Source organism: Carlito syrichta, unplaced genomic scaffold (genome assembly GCF_000164805.1).
Source record: "Carlito syrichta isolate Samal-C Ts95f unplaced genomic scaffold, Tarsius_syrichta-2.0.1 Scaffold306834, whole genome shotgun sequence".
NCBI classification, from domain to species: Eukaryota; Metazoa; Chordata; class Mammalia; order Primates; family Tarsiidae; genus Carlito; species Carlito syrichta.
In genome coordinates this window covers 793,754-810,740 of record NW_007250930.1, presented here as the reverse complement: position 1 = coordinate 810,740, position 16,987 = coordinate 793,754, and the positions used below count along the sequence as shown (strand labels likewise).

At 47.6% G+C, this 16,987-nt stretch overlaps 1 protein-coding gene across 1 annotated transcript in view; it reads left to right on the top strand.

The window, feature by feature from the left end:
• Nucleotides 1-16,404, top strand: part of LRRC38 (leucine rich repeat containing 38) — a gene marked incomplete at its 5' end in the record, with an annotated part of 35,345 nt that extends 18,941 nt beyond the window's left edge. Inside the window, one exon of the mRNA XM_008063410.2 lies at nucleotides 15,947-16,404. Within this exon, the coding sequence (XP_008061601.1) occupies nucleotides 15,947-16,200 (254 nt within the window). The remainder of the gene's footprint in view (nucleotides 1-15,946) is intronic.
• Nucleotides 16,405-16,987: the final 583 nt, after the last annotated feature.

Sequence of the window (16,987 nt, the reverse complement as noted above, 5' to 3'; positions counted from 1 at the left end):
CCTCTTCTAGGGACCCTTGTAATTGAATAATCCAGGTTAATATTCCCATCTCAAGGACCCTGACACATCTGCAAAGCCCCGCAGTATCTTAGAAGATGATGTATTCACAGACTCTGAGGATTAGGATGTGGACAACTTTGGGGCTTCCTTGTGTCTCCTATAGGGAAGTCACCTCGTGTCTTCTGTTTCCCTACCGTGACTGTAGAGATAGGGATGATGGTGAAGTCTTCCTCACCTGCACAGACTCATTTCTCATAAGCCCCCCCTTGCCCCAGTCCCAAAGCCTCACCCCGAGTCACTTTCCAACAACATCACAACTCTGGCCCTGGTGACGGAAGTTGCCACAGTGCCAGGACTTACTAAAAACTATCAGGTCAGCAGGGCTCAGTGGCTTAGCCTGTAATCCCGCGCCTTGGGAGGCTGAGGTGAGTGGATTGCCTGAGCCCGCGGGTTTGAGACCCACCTGGGCAGGGAGCCCTCATCTCTACAATAAATCAAAAAATCAGCCGGGCGTGGTAGCGCATGCCTGTAATTCCGGCTACTGGGAAGGCTGAGGCGGAAGGATCGCCGGAGCCCAGCAAGTCGAGGCTGCAGTGGCTGGGAGCGGCCACTGCACTCCAGTCTGGGTGACCGAGCGAGACTCCAACTCAAAAAAAACAAAACAAAACAAAAGCCAAAAAAAACAAAAAAACACACAAAAATCAGCCGGGTGTGACTGTGGTAGCGCGCGCCTGTAGTTCCAGTTGCTTGGAAGGCTGAGTTGGAAGGATCACTGGAACCCAGCAGGTCGAGGCTGCGGTGGCCGGGAGCGGCCACTGCACTCCAGTCTGGGCGACAGAGTGAGATTCCAACTCAAAAAACAAACAAACAAACAAACAAAAAAAAACAAAAAAAACCCTACCAGGTGCAGGCATCTGCTCCTGGGGGTCCAGGATCTACCCTTGGCTCCTGCTGTTGGAAAAATAATAAATATAACAATAAAAAAACTTGGTTCCTGACTGGGCACAGTGGCTCATGCCTGTAATTCCAGCATTTGTGGAGGCTGAGACAGGAGGAACGCTTGTGCCCAAGAATTCAAGACCAGCCTGGGCAACATAGCAAGACCTCGTCTCCACACACACACAAAAATAATAATAATAAGTAGGGGGTGATAGTGTGCACCTGTAGTCCCAGCTACTCAGGAGGCTGAGGTGGGAGGATCGCCTAAGCCCAGGAGGCTGGGGCTGAGGTGAGTTGTGATTATGCCACTGCACTCCAGCCTGGATGACAGACTTGCTTTTGTTGGTGAATTGTTTTGGAGCTGTTTGGGGAATAAAGAACATGCCATGGACTGAATGGGAGGTACTGACACTCCCAGGAGAGTGTCCCTGGAATGATTGTCACAGGCAGCACAGATGGGGACTCCCCAGCTCTGGGACGGGGTGGCCTCCTGGGAACCCCAGAGGGAGCCAGGGCACACATGGCCAGGGGGAGGGACTGGGTTGGAGGAGAGAGGGGCAGTGGTATTGTTAAACTGAGATGTGTTACATCTTGTGGAATAAATTTGTGAACTCTGCCTTGTGTTGACTTGTCTGCATTTTGAAATCTCCTGGACTTAAAATATCATGAGCATGAACACAACCAAACATGTTCTGGGTGAGTAAGAGAGTAATTTATAAAATTTCAGAGCTGGGTAAATTGTATGTTTTTAAAAAATATTATTTATGTAGGATGAAAAATTTCTCCATTTTTTTTCTTTTCATATTACATTTTTCTCCAAAAAAAAGTGACAACAAAATGTAGTCTATACATGCAACAGAATATTATTCAGCCTTAAAAAGGAAGGAAATTCTGACGCATGCTACAATGCGAATGACCCTTGCGGACACTATGCTAAGTGAAAGAAGTTGACACATTCTGTGTGGTTGCACTTATGTGAGGTACCTAGAGGAGTCAAACTCAGAGAGACAAAGTCAAATGGTGGTTGCCATGGGCTGGGGGAGCAGGGAATGGGGAGTTAGGGTTTAATGGGACCAAGTTTCAGTTTGGGAAGACGGAAAGGGTTCTGGAGATGGATGGTGGTGAAAGTTAATGTAACTTAACGTTAATACACTGTACCCTTGAAAATAGTTCAGATGATAAATTTTATGTTATACTTATTTTACCAAGGCTTTTTTTTTAAGTTAAAAAACACCCAAAGCAGATAATTTTATGCTCAGCACTATTGATCTTTGGGCTGGCTTCTTCTCTATTGTGGGACTGTCTGTGCAGTATAAAATGTTTAGCAGCATCCTTGTCTGCTGCCCACTAGGTGCTGGTAGCACCCTACCCAGTGTGACAACCACAAATATCTCCAGACATTGACAAAAGCCCCCCGAGGAGCAGAATCACACCCAACTGAGAACCATTGCTCTAAAGTGTTGTTGAGAAAGACGATTAAATAAGATGATGAGGAGACACCATTTTTCCTGATAAATAGTTGGAGTCAATTATAATCAGTCAATTATTTCCTGATAGAATGTCATCTTGACTGTGTCATGGCAGGGGGCTCCCCACATACCCCTCCATACCCCGAGACACTCCATGCATCTCTTCTTCCAGCAGGCAGTGAGCCCACCATTAGAGATTAACTTGGGACACTGGATGCTTAGAAGGACAGGTCCAGGAGAGAGCCACAGCAGGTGTCTTGGGCACCTGGAGGCGTGTGGAGCTCTGATCACCCTAAGTAGACATGGGAGGTCCCAGACTCACAGGCTATTCTTACATTTCCTCACTCTGCCTTACCCAAAGTTTCCAGATCATCAACAATAACCAGATTACCCCTAGGATGCAGCCTAGAGCCCAACTCATAGGAAGTGCCTATTATGAGTGAGTGAGCTGGTGGAGGTGGACACGGGGTGACAGTAGGAGCAGCAGTGGCAGTAATGGTCAAGATGGTGGCCATGATGGTGACCTTGGTGGTGGTAGTGGAAGTTCACCCCTTCCTTCCTAGAGAATAAAATGTTCAACCCTATGTGTTCCTTGTCTGCTCATTTCTTACCAGGGGAAAGACAGATTATGAAAACCACACTGGGGGTCAATTGATCTTTCATGCTTGTGTGTGAGAAGGGTGTCAGTGTCCTGAGGTGTGGGGTGGGATTCAGGCAGGAGGGTGGGATACAGACACAGGCTGCACCCCAGGTGCAGGATCCTTGGTACCATAGTACTGTCCCTTCTGCAGGACATACTCTGTGGAGCCAGGACGAGCCAGGATGAGCCCTGGACCTGATGCTGAAGACGCATCTTCCTCTGAGCAAAATCAGCTTATTACTTAATCAGACCAAGTGTCTGCCAGTTGAGACGAGAGTTTAATTGGGAATTTTTCTCCTCTATGACAGTTCAATATTTAATGAAAGTAGTGGTGGAGAGCAAAGGTTAGCACTATCAGAAATTAGAGCTGGTTTTCCCTGGCTCCTCTGGCCCTAGGAGAGCAGTGGGCTCTGCAGTGCCCTCTCAGATGCCTCCTTACGTGGTACCCTCTGCGGCATAAGTGGCTGCAGCAGCAGTCATGACACAGCAGCTTCCCCAGATGCTTGAGTTAAGAACCTGGTGCCTGGAAAGAGCACTAAATAGGGAGTCAGGAGGCCTGGGTTCCAGTCCAGACTCTAAGTGGCCTAAGATGAATTGCCCAACTTCTTTGGGCCTCTCATTTGTAAAATAAGGGAGAGAGGTGGGAGGGAGGGAGACTGAGAGATATCAAGGTGCCTTCGGATCTAACCTACAACGCTGGCTGAAAGTCTAGCTGTGGGTGTGAAAGACCAAAAATTTGCTTCTATTTCCTGGGCCTTTGGGATTACAGTTTAGGGAAGCTGGCAGGAAGGGCAGGGAAGGTTGTTTCATAGGCACAGGCTGGGCCCTCTTAGTCTGGTGAGGGGAAGGGAGAAGAGGAGGGTGACAAGGAGCAGTGAGCTTTTGCCAGGAGCAGAGGGTCCAATGCCCAGGGGAACCTTCCATGTTTGTTGTTTTCATCCAGGCTGTGGGAGGAAGAGTCTGTCTCTCCTGGGAGTTGTTGGGGTGGGTGGGCTGGGTCCACCATACCCCCTTCCCCTTCAGTCCTGTCTCTATGGCCTCTCACAACTTGGGAAGACTTTGGAAGCTCATGTCCCAGTTCTTAGGCTGGCAGTTCAAGGAAGGACACATCCAAGTGGCCAATGAGCCCTTGATACAACCAACGTTCAGCTCTCCTGGTAGTTAAAGAAATGCAAATTAAATCAACAATATACTCTTTGATGGCTTATCAGATTGTCAGAGATGAAAGAGTGACAAGATGCATTGTTGGCTTGAGTTCAAGGACTCACCCATAATCTTCACCTTGTGGGATGTATCTCAGGAAACTAATGAGGGATGCAGGTATTACCTCCAGTAGAAAAAGCCTGGGAACATCCTGGGGTCAGGTCCGTATACCATGGCTCATCTACTCAATAAAATACCCTGCAGCCATTAGAAGTGATGTTTTATCATATTTGTTGAATGGAAAGATATTCTCAATATTTTTTTGTTGTTCCTACTGAGTCTGGGGTCTCACTCTGCCACCTGGGCTAGAGTCCAGTGGCACAATCACGGCTCATTGCAGTCTTGACCTCTTGGGTTCAGGCGATCCTTCTGCCTCAGCTTCCTTAGGGACTACAGGTGTGTACCATCATGCCAGGATTATTTTTTGATTTTTTTGTAGAGATGTGCTCTCACTGTATTGCCTAGGTGGGTCTTGAACTCCTGGACTCAAGAGATCCTCCTGCTTCGGCCTCCCAAAGTGCTGAGATTACAGGCGTGAGCCACTACGCCCAGCCCCAATTTGTTTAATCCTCAAAGTGGTGAAGTATATTTCTTTTTTTCTTTTTTTTTTGAGTTGGAGTCTCACTCTGTCGTCCAGACTGGAGTGCAGTGACGGCTCCCGGCCACCACAGCCTCTACCTACTGGGCTCCGGCAATCCTTCCGCCTCAGCCTTCCAAGTAGCTGGAACTACAGCCGCGTGCTACCATGCTCAGCTAATTTTTGATTTATTGTAGAGATAAGGTCTCACCAAGTTGCCCAGGCGGGTCTCGAACCCGCGGGCTCAGGCATTCCACTCACCTCAGCCTCCCAAAGGCGCAGGATTACAGGCTGAGCCACCGAGCCTGGCTTGAAGTATATTTCTACTTGGCTAACTTATGTACATACAGAAAAAAATCTAGAGAGGCAAAAGCCAACGTGTTAACTGTGTATTTGTGGGTTCTTTATTCCCTGTCCTTTTGTTTATTTCTGTTGTCTCAGTGTATACTTGAGTTTTGCCTAATAGGTAGAATCAAGAGAACAAAAAAATATTTTTAATGGAAAAAAGCACTTACGAGAGCCTGCTGATGATCTGAGTTATGCAGTTCCTGGGAGGCTAGGTCAGGGGAAAGGCCCTGAGAGCTCCCCTGGCCACAGCCTGTGTGTTGGCAAGGGGCCGGGCTGGTGTGAGAGATTAATCTCAATCTACCATCCGCTGTGTCACCGTCTATTTCTGGAGAGTGGCAGCTCTTCACCCTTTCCAGCTCTGGTGTCAGCTGCTGGGGAGAAGTCATCATTCAAGGAGAGAGAGTCTGGAGAGGTGGTGACAGGCAGGACACACCAGGCCACTCTGCACAAGAGAGATGCCTGTCTCTTCTGAGTGTGCTCAGGAAGAGAAGGAAGACGTGATTGTGAAGGGTGTGAACTGTGGACCCCACTCTGCCTGGGGCAGAAAGAGATGGAGCCCACTTTGTTTTTTGTGGAAGGCAGATATGAGTTGGAAGAAGACCCATAAAAAGGCAAAAGTGAAGGCCAGGTGCGTTGGCTCACACCTGCAATCCAATCACTTTGGGAGTTCAAGACCAAACTGGGCAACATAGTGAGACCTCATCTCTACAGAAAATTAAAAAAATTAGCCTGGCATGGTGGCACATACCTGTAGTCCCATCTACTTGGGAGGCTGGAGCAGGAGGATCACCTGAATCCAGGAAGTCGAGGCTACAGTGAGGCATGATCATGCCACTGCACTCTGGAGGGACAGAGTGAGACCCTGACTCAAAAATAAAATAAAATAAAAGTTAGGCAGTCAGCTTCCTGCCAGTTGAGCCTGCCCATTGGGTTGTCTCTGAGGAGTGGAGCTGATCTACCCCTGAAGCACATGGTTTTGTAGGACAGCTGGACAGTTAAGTGATTTGTGGCTGTGGGACAAAGGCTGACAGGACAGGTGTCCAGCTCATTCTTGAATTCCACTGCCCTGTAAGCCATCTATTGGGCCTCTTGAGTGTAAACAACAGAAGCTAGCTCTGGCTTTTGCAGGCAAGGAAGGATTGTATTGCAGGATACCAGGTAATTCACAGGATGGAAGGGGAGCACAGAACCAGTGGACAGTTCCTCCGGGGTGGGCCTGTTGGCTGGACTGAATGGGTCCCAAGCATCTCTTTGGTTCGTCCACTCAACATTCAGTGTCCTGGCACAGAGAGACCCTGGCCCACAGTGGGTTGGGTGCTGACCCGTGGTCAAAAGAGGAGCATGTTTTTAAAGAAAATTGCACCAAGACATACCCAATGGGTGATAGGTATTGCCCAAAAGAAAACTGGGAGCAGCTCCAGGAGAGATGGAGGATGAAAAACCCCAGGCAACAGGTGACTATTAAATTTGTCAGTGGTCCCCAATCTTTTTGGCATCAGGGACCAATTTCATGGAAGACAGTTTTTCCATGGATGGGATGGGGGAGGATCATCAGGCATTAGATTCTCATAAGGAGCACGCAACCCAGATCCCTCACAGTTGCAGTCTACAATAGGGTTTATGAGAATCTAATGCCGCCGTTCATCTGACAGAAGGCGGAGCTCCACTCGCCTGCCACTCACCTCCTGCTCTGTGGCCCAGTTCCTAACAGACCACAGACTGGTACAGGTCAGCAGCCCAGGGATTGGGGACCTATGAAATATGTGACACCCGGAGAGGGTTGAATTGTATCCCCCCAAGAAGATATGTCCATGTCATAACCCCTGGAACCTGTGAATGGAATCTTATTTGGAAAATGCGTCTGCAGATGGAAGTAAAGATCTGGAGGTGAGGTCATCCTGGATGGAAGGTAGGACTTTCCTAAATCCAATGGCAGGTGTCCTAGTAAGAAAACCAGAGGGAAATTTGAAAGAGAGACACAGAGCAGAGGCCATGTGGAGACAGAGGCAAAGGCTGGAGTGATGGAGTGACGCCACTACAAACCAAGGAATGTCAAGAGCCACCAGAAGCTAGAAGAGGCAAGGATGGGTTCTCCTCAGAACCTTCAGAGGGAGCCCAGCCCTACAGACACCTTAATTTCAGAATTCTGGCCTCCAGAGCTGTGAGAGAATACATTTGTCTTAAGCCACTTAGTTAGTGGTAATTTGTAACAGCAGCCCTAAGAAACAAACACCCTCCCCCCATCCAAGCCCTTTAGAATGACCTCTTCATGCTCTTTCACTGAGTTATCTGGGCTTAGACCTCCAATGGAGGTAGCATGGGCCCCAAGCCAGGTATCCAAATCCACCAAGCAGCTTTGGTATAATTACACAACCCTCTGGGTCTTAGTGTCCCTACAATAACTTGTGCAAGCATTCTTAAGGCAACAGGGGAGTGCACTGACCACTTGCATGTGCTCCAGGGTCAGACTGCCTGATTCCAGATCCTGGCTCCCCCATGCTTAGCTGGATAACCATAAGCAAGGAACACAGCCATTCAGTTTTCTGGTCTGAAGGAAGGATGAAAGATGATCCTGATGGACCCAGGGCCGTCATAGTTGCAGCCGCAGAGTTTGTTTTGTGCATGAGAGGAGTGGAGGCCATGTAGGGTGCTTAGAAGACTATCTGGCATGTGGCGAGGCTGCAAGAGGGGTGAACTGATCTGTCCCCACTGTTTGTGGGGACTCTTTGTCTTTATTCTACCTGTTTCCAAAGAGCAATGAGAATGCCCACCTCCCCAGAGAGAAAAGTATGGGAGAAACATACACAGCTTCCATCTCCTCCTGGAGAGTTGCAAGTTATCTGCTGATGAGCTTGGGAGAAGGGACTTTTGTCTTACAAGGGAGGACACTTTGCATGTCCAGCACTCTTGGCCACTGGGGGTCGGTCTGTCTATTAGGGGAGATGGTTTCAGAAGCCCTCTGTGGCCAAAGGTCAAGCCGTGTTCTCTGATCCTGTCTTTATTCATGTTCATTCAAAAATATTGTTTGCAAGTTCTAGGTACTAGAAATACAGAAGGGAACAAAACAAAATTTGGACCTCAGAGTCAACGTGTGAGTGGGGAGGGGCAGAGAAGCAGAAAATAAACAAATACATAAAGAAAAATAAAGCAGGAAGGTGGGTGGAGAATGGTGGTGGAGATGGGGAGAGTGGTTGCTTTGAACAGGGGCAGGGAGGCTGCTCTGAGAAGGTGACCTCTGAGGAGACATCTGAAGAAAGGAAAGGAGAGGGCCAGGCAGAGGGAGCAGGTGCAAAGGTCCTGAGGTAGGCCTGTGTTAGTCTGAAGAACAGCAAGCAAGATGGAGTGGACAAGTTAGTGGGGTGGCAAGGATTGTGGATCTCCAGAGAGATGAGTGACCCCTGGGGCACATGTTGGGCAGAGAAATGGTGAGATGTACTTAGGATAAATCTCTACACACACGCACACTCCATTGGTTCTGTTTCGCTGGAGAACCCCGACTTAGTACAGGCACGCTTCTCAGACACAGGCGCAATCTGAAACCTGAAAAATATAAATAATACTAATGACAGGGTTTCCAAGCATGTTTGGTGGTGAGGCACCATGAGAGCTTTCCGGATATCCCTTGTTTCATGCTCACAGTGTCATCTTGAGGGGGTACGCAGGGCAGCCAGGAGTCTGTTTTAACCTTCATGGGCGGCATTTCCATGTCTGTGTGTCATGTGTCCAGGGAGCCCTTCTCCTGACCAGGATGTGCCAGTGGCTTGACCTTCCCAGTCTGTCCAACTCAGAGCCTGAGGATCAGGAGGGTTGCTGGAGAGTTCTAGGGTATCCCTTTAAAAGACACCCTGCCTAGAGGGAGCACGTTCTGGGGTGCTGGGCTGGGTTTGTGTAGGCCTGGGACTCACTGCCTGGGAGAGTTGGGTGGAACTGTGTAATGGTCAAACCCTGGAGCCAGACTAGCTGGGGTCAGTCCCAACTCTGGCATTTTCTTGCTGTTGGCCTTGGGCAAGTCACTTGCCCTATCTGTGTCTGTTTGGTCATCTGTAAAACGAAGCTAATTAAGAGTAGCCTCCTGAACAGGTCGGCCTGAGGAATAAATGAGGCCAACATGTTTTGTGAAGCCACAAGTATGCTGGGCATACACCAGGTGCATGTAAGTATTGGCTTTCCTTCGCTATTCTTAACTCAGACAGCTGAGACATGGGTCAGAAAAGGAGAACATTCCAAAGTCAAGTGGAAAATCTCAAGGACACCCTTCCCCACCAACACGTGCCCCAGGCCTGCTCATCTTCTCACTGCCCTTGTTGATGCTCTCTCAAAGCCCCCACTGTGGGCTTCTCCAGGTTGCTCTTGTACGGCTTTTCACTTTCTATCTGAAGCATCGTTATTTGGACACATGACCTAATGCCTCTCCTGTTATCCCTAAGCCCCTTGAGGCTAGGGTCACCTCTCTCTGTCTCTTCCTTCCCTCCCTCATTCCTTCCTTCCTTCTGTAGCCTTCATGGCACCTAGCATAAAGCCTCACCTAGTTGTTTAATGCAGAATTAAACCATTTAATAACTAAATGTGCACTTAGTAACTAAGAATAGGCTTGTCTTCAAAGGTTATTGTTTTAGTCTCCACAGACCGCTATAACTAAATACTGTAGACCGAGTGGCTTCAAGGACAGACATTTATTTTCTCACCATTCTGGAGGCTGCAAGTCTGAGGTCAGGGTGCCAGCAAGACTGGGTTCTGGTGAGGACTCTCTTCCTGGCTTGCAGACAGCTGCCTTCTCACTGTATCCTCACATGACAGAGGGAGAGGGAAAGGGAGAGGGAAAAGGAGGGAGGGAGGAGAAGAGAGATGGGGGAGATATAGAGACGGGAGCTCTCTGGTGTCTCTTCTTGCAAGAGCACTAATCCCTTCAGGAGGGTTCCATCCTCATGGTCTCATCTAACCCTGATTACCTCCCAAAGGCCTCCACCTCCAAATACCATTACATTGGGGTTAAGGCTTCAACATATGAATTTTGGGGGTGCACAAACATTCAGTCCATAATAGCTACCTACTTAGCAGAGCATTTCAGTCAAAAGCAATGGTTCTTAACCAAGGGGAATTTGCCCTCCCCACCCAGAAGACATGTGGCAATGTCTGGAGCCATTTTTGAGTGTCACGCTGGGGTGGGGACGCGCTCCCGTCTGGTGGATAGAGGCCAAGATGCTGCCAGACATCCTACTGTGCACACAACAGCCCCTGTATCAAAACGATCCTGCCCTGAATATCAGTAGTGCCCAAGTTGAGAAACCCTAGTCTAAGCTAAGGTCCTCTAGAGGCGGTGGGTGGGGGTGGGGGGAGTCCCAAAGTCAGATTATGCCAACTCCAGGGTTCTGTGGTTGGCCTCACAGCCTTTTTAGATGGCTTCAGTAGCAGTACCCTCCGCTTTCTGCAGGATCCTGTCTGCTGGCTAACTCTATCCAGCTCTTCTTATTCCTCTGCCCTTCATGAGCTATGAAAACCCATGAAGCCAGTGTATCTTATGACAGCTCCACGGAGCATCTTTGTTCCGAAGTCCCCCACCCCTGGTAGGCTTGTGTGCAGCGTTTTTCAAACAAGTCCACTTTTTCTAGCCACAGATAAATGTGAGATGACATTTTCTAAATTTGTCGCTTTGTAAAAATGCCAAGACTAATCTCAAGATACAAAGAACACTGTGGAAATCAGAATTGACTGGAGAATTTGTGTCCAGCAAGGGTCGAATTAAACAGCAAGCGCTGTAGGCCTGTGTTGCTGTGTTGTGGTTGTTTCCAGTTTCCAGTTAATACTGCTTACTGAAGACAAGGATTTCTTTCTTTTCTTTTCTTTTTTTTTTTTTTTTTTTTGAGTCTGAGTCTCACTCTGTCACCCAGGCTGGAGTGCAATGGCAGAGGCATGGTTACCACAGCCTCCACCTGCTGGACTCAGATAATCCTTCTGCTTCCAAGTAACTGGAACCTACCATGAGTCAGGCACTGTTCCAAGTAATCTTCCAAGTAACTGGAACTTACAGACGTGTACTACCATGCCCAGCTAATTTATTTATTTATTTATTTATCTATTTATTTATTGGAGAGACAGTGTCTCGCCATGTTGCCCAGGCTGGTCTCACACCCCTAGGCTCAGGCAATCCTCTCATCTTGGCCTCCCAAGTGCAGGCATGAGCTACTGCACTTGGTGAAGACAAGGATTTCTAGAAAGTTTCTCTATCTAAATAATTACCTGTTGCAGATAAACTGGTGGCCTTTGAAACTGCTTGTGCTTCAAGCTGTCTGTTGGCGTCCATCTCATTTATTTTCATAACATCTTTTGGCTGCTAAGAGGAGGGCGGTTGATTGATTTTTCCATTTTTTCTGTTGAAAAAATCAGGGTTTGCAAAGGAACTCCAACAGAACTCTGTCTTAAGACTCTCCTGTTTTAGTCAAATGCATTTTACAATGTTAGAAGATTTGGCCTCTTTAAGAGAAAGAAACAGTCAAAAACTATAATCAAGGGTCAATTGGGGAAGTCTGTAGAGCTCTAGTCCAGCTAATTCCTTGGGTCTTTAAAGCAGGCACTGATTCAGGGAGAGGAGGGAAGTACAGAGTCTGGTTGCTAGGCAACAGTTCCCACGGGGAGGAAAGCATCTGTGGATTGGCTGTAGACGACATAAAAGATAGACCAGGACAGCAGGACAGCGGAAGCTCAGAACTCTTCCTCCATCTTCTGTGTCTGAGCTGGAGAAGAAAAGACACACAGGAAAAGAGCCCAAGTAGTGCAGGGCTGCTGAGTAATTAGCAGAACTGCTCTTTGCAGGACTGAAGCCAGCTAATTAGTGAGGTGTGAAGACATCATTCTGACTTTCAGATAATGCTGGAAATGGGTTGCACGTGAGCTTTTTGAAACCTGGTAGCACTAAAAAAGAGAGTAAGTGAAGATTTTCCTGAGTTGAAAGGAAGCCAAAGGCAAGCAGAGGCTGAAGGCAGTCAAGCTTCATGTCAAAATGGCAACCTGACGTCTCTCTGGTTTCTCCCACTGTATTAACCAAAGGATAAGAAAAAGCCTCCAGAGACAAATGCCTGGATTCATGTTCTAGCTCCACCACTGTGAAGCTGCACTGCTAAAGGCAAGCTAGACAAATACTCTGTGCTTCAGTTTTCTTATCCATCAAATGGGCATAATATCAGAACCTATCTCATAAGGTTATTGTGAGAATTAAAAGTAAATATGTAGGTAGCACTTAAGACAGTGTCTGTACAGAGTAAGTGCGATGTGAGTGTTAGTTACTCCTGTTTTATTTTTCTCTTACAGATCAGAAACAGAAGATCTGAGATCTTTATGCATTCTAATATTATGCATTCTCTTATAACCAAGGTTTGTAACATCATGGCAGTCATTTAAGTTTGTACATGGTTTGTGCTGTGTATCGGTCAGGTTGGATAGATTATGCTTAGGAACAAACAGTCTTTAGCAGTTCAACATGACACAAGCTACGTCTCTGATTCATGTCCAGTGAGGGCTGATGGTAGGATGGGGGGATTTGTTCATAATATTTATTCAGAGGCCTAGGTCATCAGGGACTTTGTGTCAACACATGTTTGAGTTTCCCACCTCGAGTTTCCCATGCTAAGTTCTCCTCTTCTCACTTTGCTGCTTCTGGTTACATAGTGTTCCCTGAATGCCAAACCCTTTCTCAACTTGTCTTCTCTGCCTAGAATGTTCTTCTCATGGCTGGTTCCATCTCATCCTTTAGACCTTAGCTGAAATACTTCCTGACCACCCCATCTAAAGATACTCCGTTTTCTCAGACATTCTTTATTATTTCACCCTGATGTTTCATCCTAAACATTTTATGTATATCTTGAGCTACTCATTTATTGTTTTAAACATAAGTTGCCTGAGGACAGAGGCTTTGTTTTGTTCACTGCTGCATCCTCAGGGCCTAGTACATAGCAAATGCTAAAAAAAAAAAAGGTAGCATAAATGAATGTCTGTTTTCTCCCCTAGAATTTAAACATCCTGAGAGTAGGGCTCTTATTTGCCCTGTTTGTCATCAGTCCTTTGACCCAGGTGAAGTACTCAATATATTTGTTGAATAAATATTTGAGTATCTGGAGGGCCACCTCTCATGCCTCAGCAAAGTCTCCTGCTAGGCTCAAAACAAGTGGATAGAGGGTGTAGAAGTTACTTGCCTGCACTTCTTGCAGCTGTACCTTTATTCACCTGATGGCAGATGGGTTCCTCAAGTGAGATAGCTTAGTGATAAGGGAACAGTCACTGGGGGATCTTTATAAGCCCATTACAAAAGAGTCTGTCCCTCTCCACCAGCTGACCAGCAACTTTTGTCACTACCACTTGATGGCAGTCATGGGAGGAAGCATCAGTTTCCTATGTTCCTATCTCCCACACCCCCTGCTTTATCTTCTTGGTGCTCCTTCCCATTCTCTTTCTTTCCAAGGCATATTGGCGACAGGCCAGGTCTTTGGAGCCAGATTGCTTAAGTTGGAATCCAGGTTCAGTCACTTACTAGCTGTGCAGCTTTGGGCAAGTTACTTGACCTTTCTGAGCCTGTTTCCCTATCTGTAAAATAGGGATGATATTAGGACCTAACCCATGATGTGGTTGTAAGGATCCAATAGATTAATATAGAGTTCAAGTGTTTAGAACAGTGCCTGGCTCATGGTTGGTTCCATGTAGCATTTATTATTGTTGTTGATATAAAGCAAGAGGCTGGGTGTGGTGGCTCATACCTGTCATCTCAGCACTTTGGGAGGTGAGAGGATTGCTTGAGCCCAGAAGTTTGAGACCAGCTTGGGTAACATAGTAAGACCTCATCTCTACAAAAAATGAAAAAATTAGCCAGGGTGGGGGCACACACCTATAGTCCCAGCAAATTGAGTGGCTGAGGCAGAGGGATCGCCTGAGCCTAGGAGGTTGAGGCTATGGTGAGCTGTGATCCTGCCACTGCACTATAGCCTGGGCAACAGAGTGAGACCCTGACTTAAGGAAAAAAAAAGATAAAGCACTTTCTCAGCACACACTCAGTTGTGATATTTTTCTAGATTAGAAGGCTTGAAACTTCTTAAATTAGTCAAACACTCTTCAAGTGAAATCATAAAGACAACCCAACAGACAAAAATGTCGAAAAGGACTCCTCTGGCCCTCTTAGGAAGGCAACCAGAAAATGATGCTTTTTAAAGTGTACCTCAGGGCCTGCAGCATCAGAATCACCTGGTAGCTAGAACTACTTATTAATAATGCAGAGTTGGGCCAGGGTGGTGGCTCACGCCTATAATCCCAGCACTTTGGGATACCGAGGTGAGAAGATTGCCTGAGTCCAGGGGTTCAAGACCAGCCTGGGCAACTTGGCGAGATCTCATCTCTACTATTAATCAAAAAACTTGGCTGGGTGTGGTGGCTCATGCCTATAGTTCCAGTTACTTGGAAGGCTGAGGTGGAAGGATCACCTAAGCCCAGCAGGTCGAGGCTACAGTAGCTGGGATCATGCCACTGCCCTCCTGCCTGGCAATAGAGTGAGACTTCAACTCAAAGGAAAAAAAATGCAGAGTTGGCCGGGAGCAGTGGTTCAAGCCTTCCAGCAATTTGGGAGGCCAATGTGAGAGAATTGCCTGAGTCCAGGGATTTGAGACTAGTCTGGGCAACTTGGTGAGACCGTGTCTCTACAATATATAAAAAAAAGCTGGACATGGTGGCTTGCACATGTAAACCCAGCACTTTGGGAGGCAGAGATGAGAGGATTGCCCGAGCCCAGGGGTTTGAGACCAACCTGGGCAACTTGGTGAGACCTCGTCTCTACAGTAAATAAAAAAATTAGCTGGTCATGGTGGCACACGCCTGTAATCCCAGCTACTTGGAAGACTGAGGTGGAAGGATCTCATCTCTACAAAAAATGAAAAAATTAGCCAGGGTGGGGGCGCACACCTATAGTCCCAGCAAATTGAGTGGCTGAGGCAGAGGGCCAGCAGGTCGAGGCTGTGGTGGTCATGAGTGTGCCACTGCACTCCAGCCTGGGCAACAGAGTGAGACTTCAACTCAAAAAAAAATAAATGCAGAGTTTAGGGCCCCACCATAGGCCTCCTGAATCAGATTCTCTGGGGCTGGCATCTGGGAATCTGCATTGTAACAACCTTTCGGTGATTCTTAAGAATAAAAGCTTCATCCAATCTTCTAAGTACCAAGTACTACTTGAGGGCCACCTTCAGATACATCCATATGCCCACACTCTGTGAAGGGAAAATCCTCTTGGGGCACTGGGGTTCCTACATGCCTTACTAATTCTCTGTTCATCTTCTCCCTGAGAACACTGCAAATTGGTCTAACTTGGGAAATGGCATTGCAGTTGGAGCGTCCATCCACTAGTGGGCGCTGTCCCCAACCCACTGCATCTGCCCCAACCTCCCTGCCTCCCTACCCCTAGCCATGGCTGGCTACGACCCAGGTCTGGATTAAGGTCTACAGAAGTCCTAAACCCAAAGCAGATTATGGTGCCCTTCCAATCCCACCCCAAGTGATTCAAAATCAAGAGTACTAAACCTTAAAATAGGTCAAGGGAGACCAGTGCATTCTGATTTTCTCCCATGATTACTTTGAGATTTTAAAAAAAGTTTATATTCCATTCAAATTAGGTTTTTCCTCCTTTTGTATTTGGGGAGATGGTCCCGCTCTGCTGACCTTGTGAGCATCTCCCTGGTCAACTTTTAGGCAACCCCGAGCTGCAGCCTCAACCTCTCTCTCCTTCTGCCTGCCTTTTTTCAGGCTCTGAAGAAATCCAGTGCTCCCTGCCCATGGAGAGCAGGCGAATATCACTGCATGAGCTGTCAGAGGCCAGCTTCAGCGAGTGCAAGTTCAGCCTGTCGCTCACAGACCTGTTCATCATCATCTTCTCCGGTGTGGCGGTGTCCATCGCGGCCATCATCTCCAGCTTCTTCCTGGCCACGGTGGTGCAGTGCTTCCAGAGGTGTGCCCCCAACAAAGACACCGAGGATGAAGATGAGGATGAAGATGACTGAGATGCCTCCTTCTGTTCCTCACTCTCCCGTGCCCGAGCCAGCGGCTCCTCTCCAAGATGGGAAGAAGATGCCAAAAATGGAAAAGCACCGGCCACCGTCCATGAACAGAACAGAGCCTGCTTCGTGTCTTGGCCCCTGGGTGTGCCCACTGGGACCATTGATCTCAGAGTTTAGAATCAGCAGAGCAGAGAAGTCCAGGAAGATCTCTCAGGTGGAGGTGTATATCTGGGAAGAAGATGTCAGAGGCAGGTTTCATAGGTGATGGCTGAAAACCTCCCTGGGAGATGTGAAGACTTGTGGCCTTTGATGACAAAGATGATTCTGTGCCATTCTTTCTCTGGCCTGGACTGGGAGATCTTGAAACCTTTCCTTCCTCCCAAGAAACAGGAGCTCAAACAGTGGGATTCAAATTCAGACCCTGCTCCATTGCAGCAAAAATCCTATTCCTTATATAATAGGCCTCAGCAATTTGGGGATGTTATACTGAGAACTAATAAACCCATGTTCAATAAACTGAATGTTTGTGTCTCCCCAAAATTCATCTGTTGAATCCTAATTCCCAATGCGATGGTATTTGGAGGTGGTACCTTTGGGAGGATGTCATGAGAGTGAGTCCCAAATGATGAGATTAGTACCCTCATAAAAGAGGCTCCAGAGAGCTCCCTCACCAACTCCCACCACTTGAGGACAGGAAGACAGCTGTCCATGAACCAAGAAGCTGCCCTCACCAGAACCCAACTGTACTGACACCCAGATCTCAGGCTTCCAGCCTCCAGAACCATGAGAA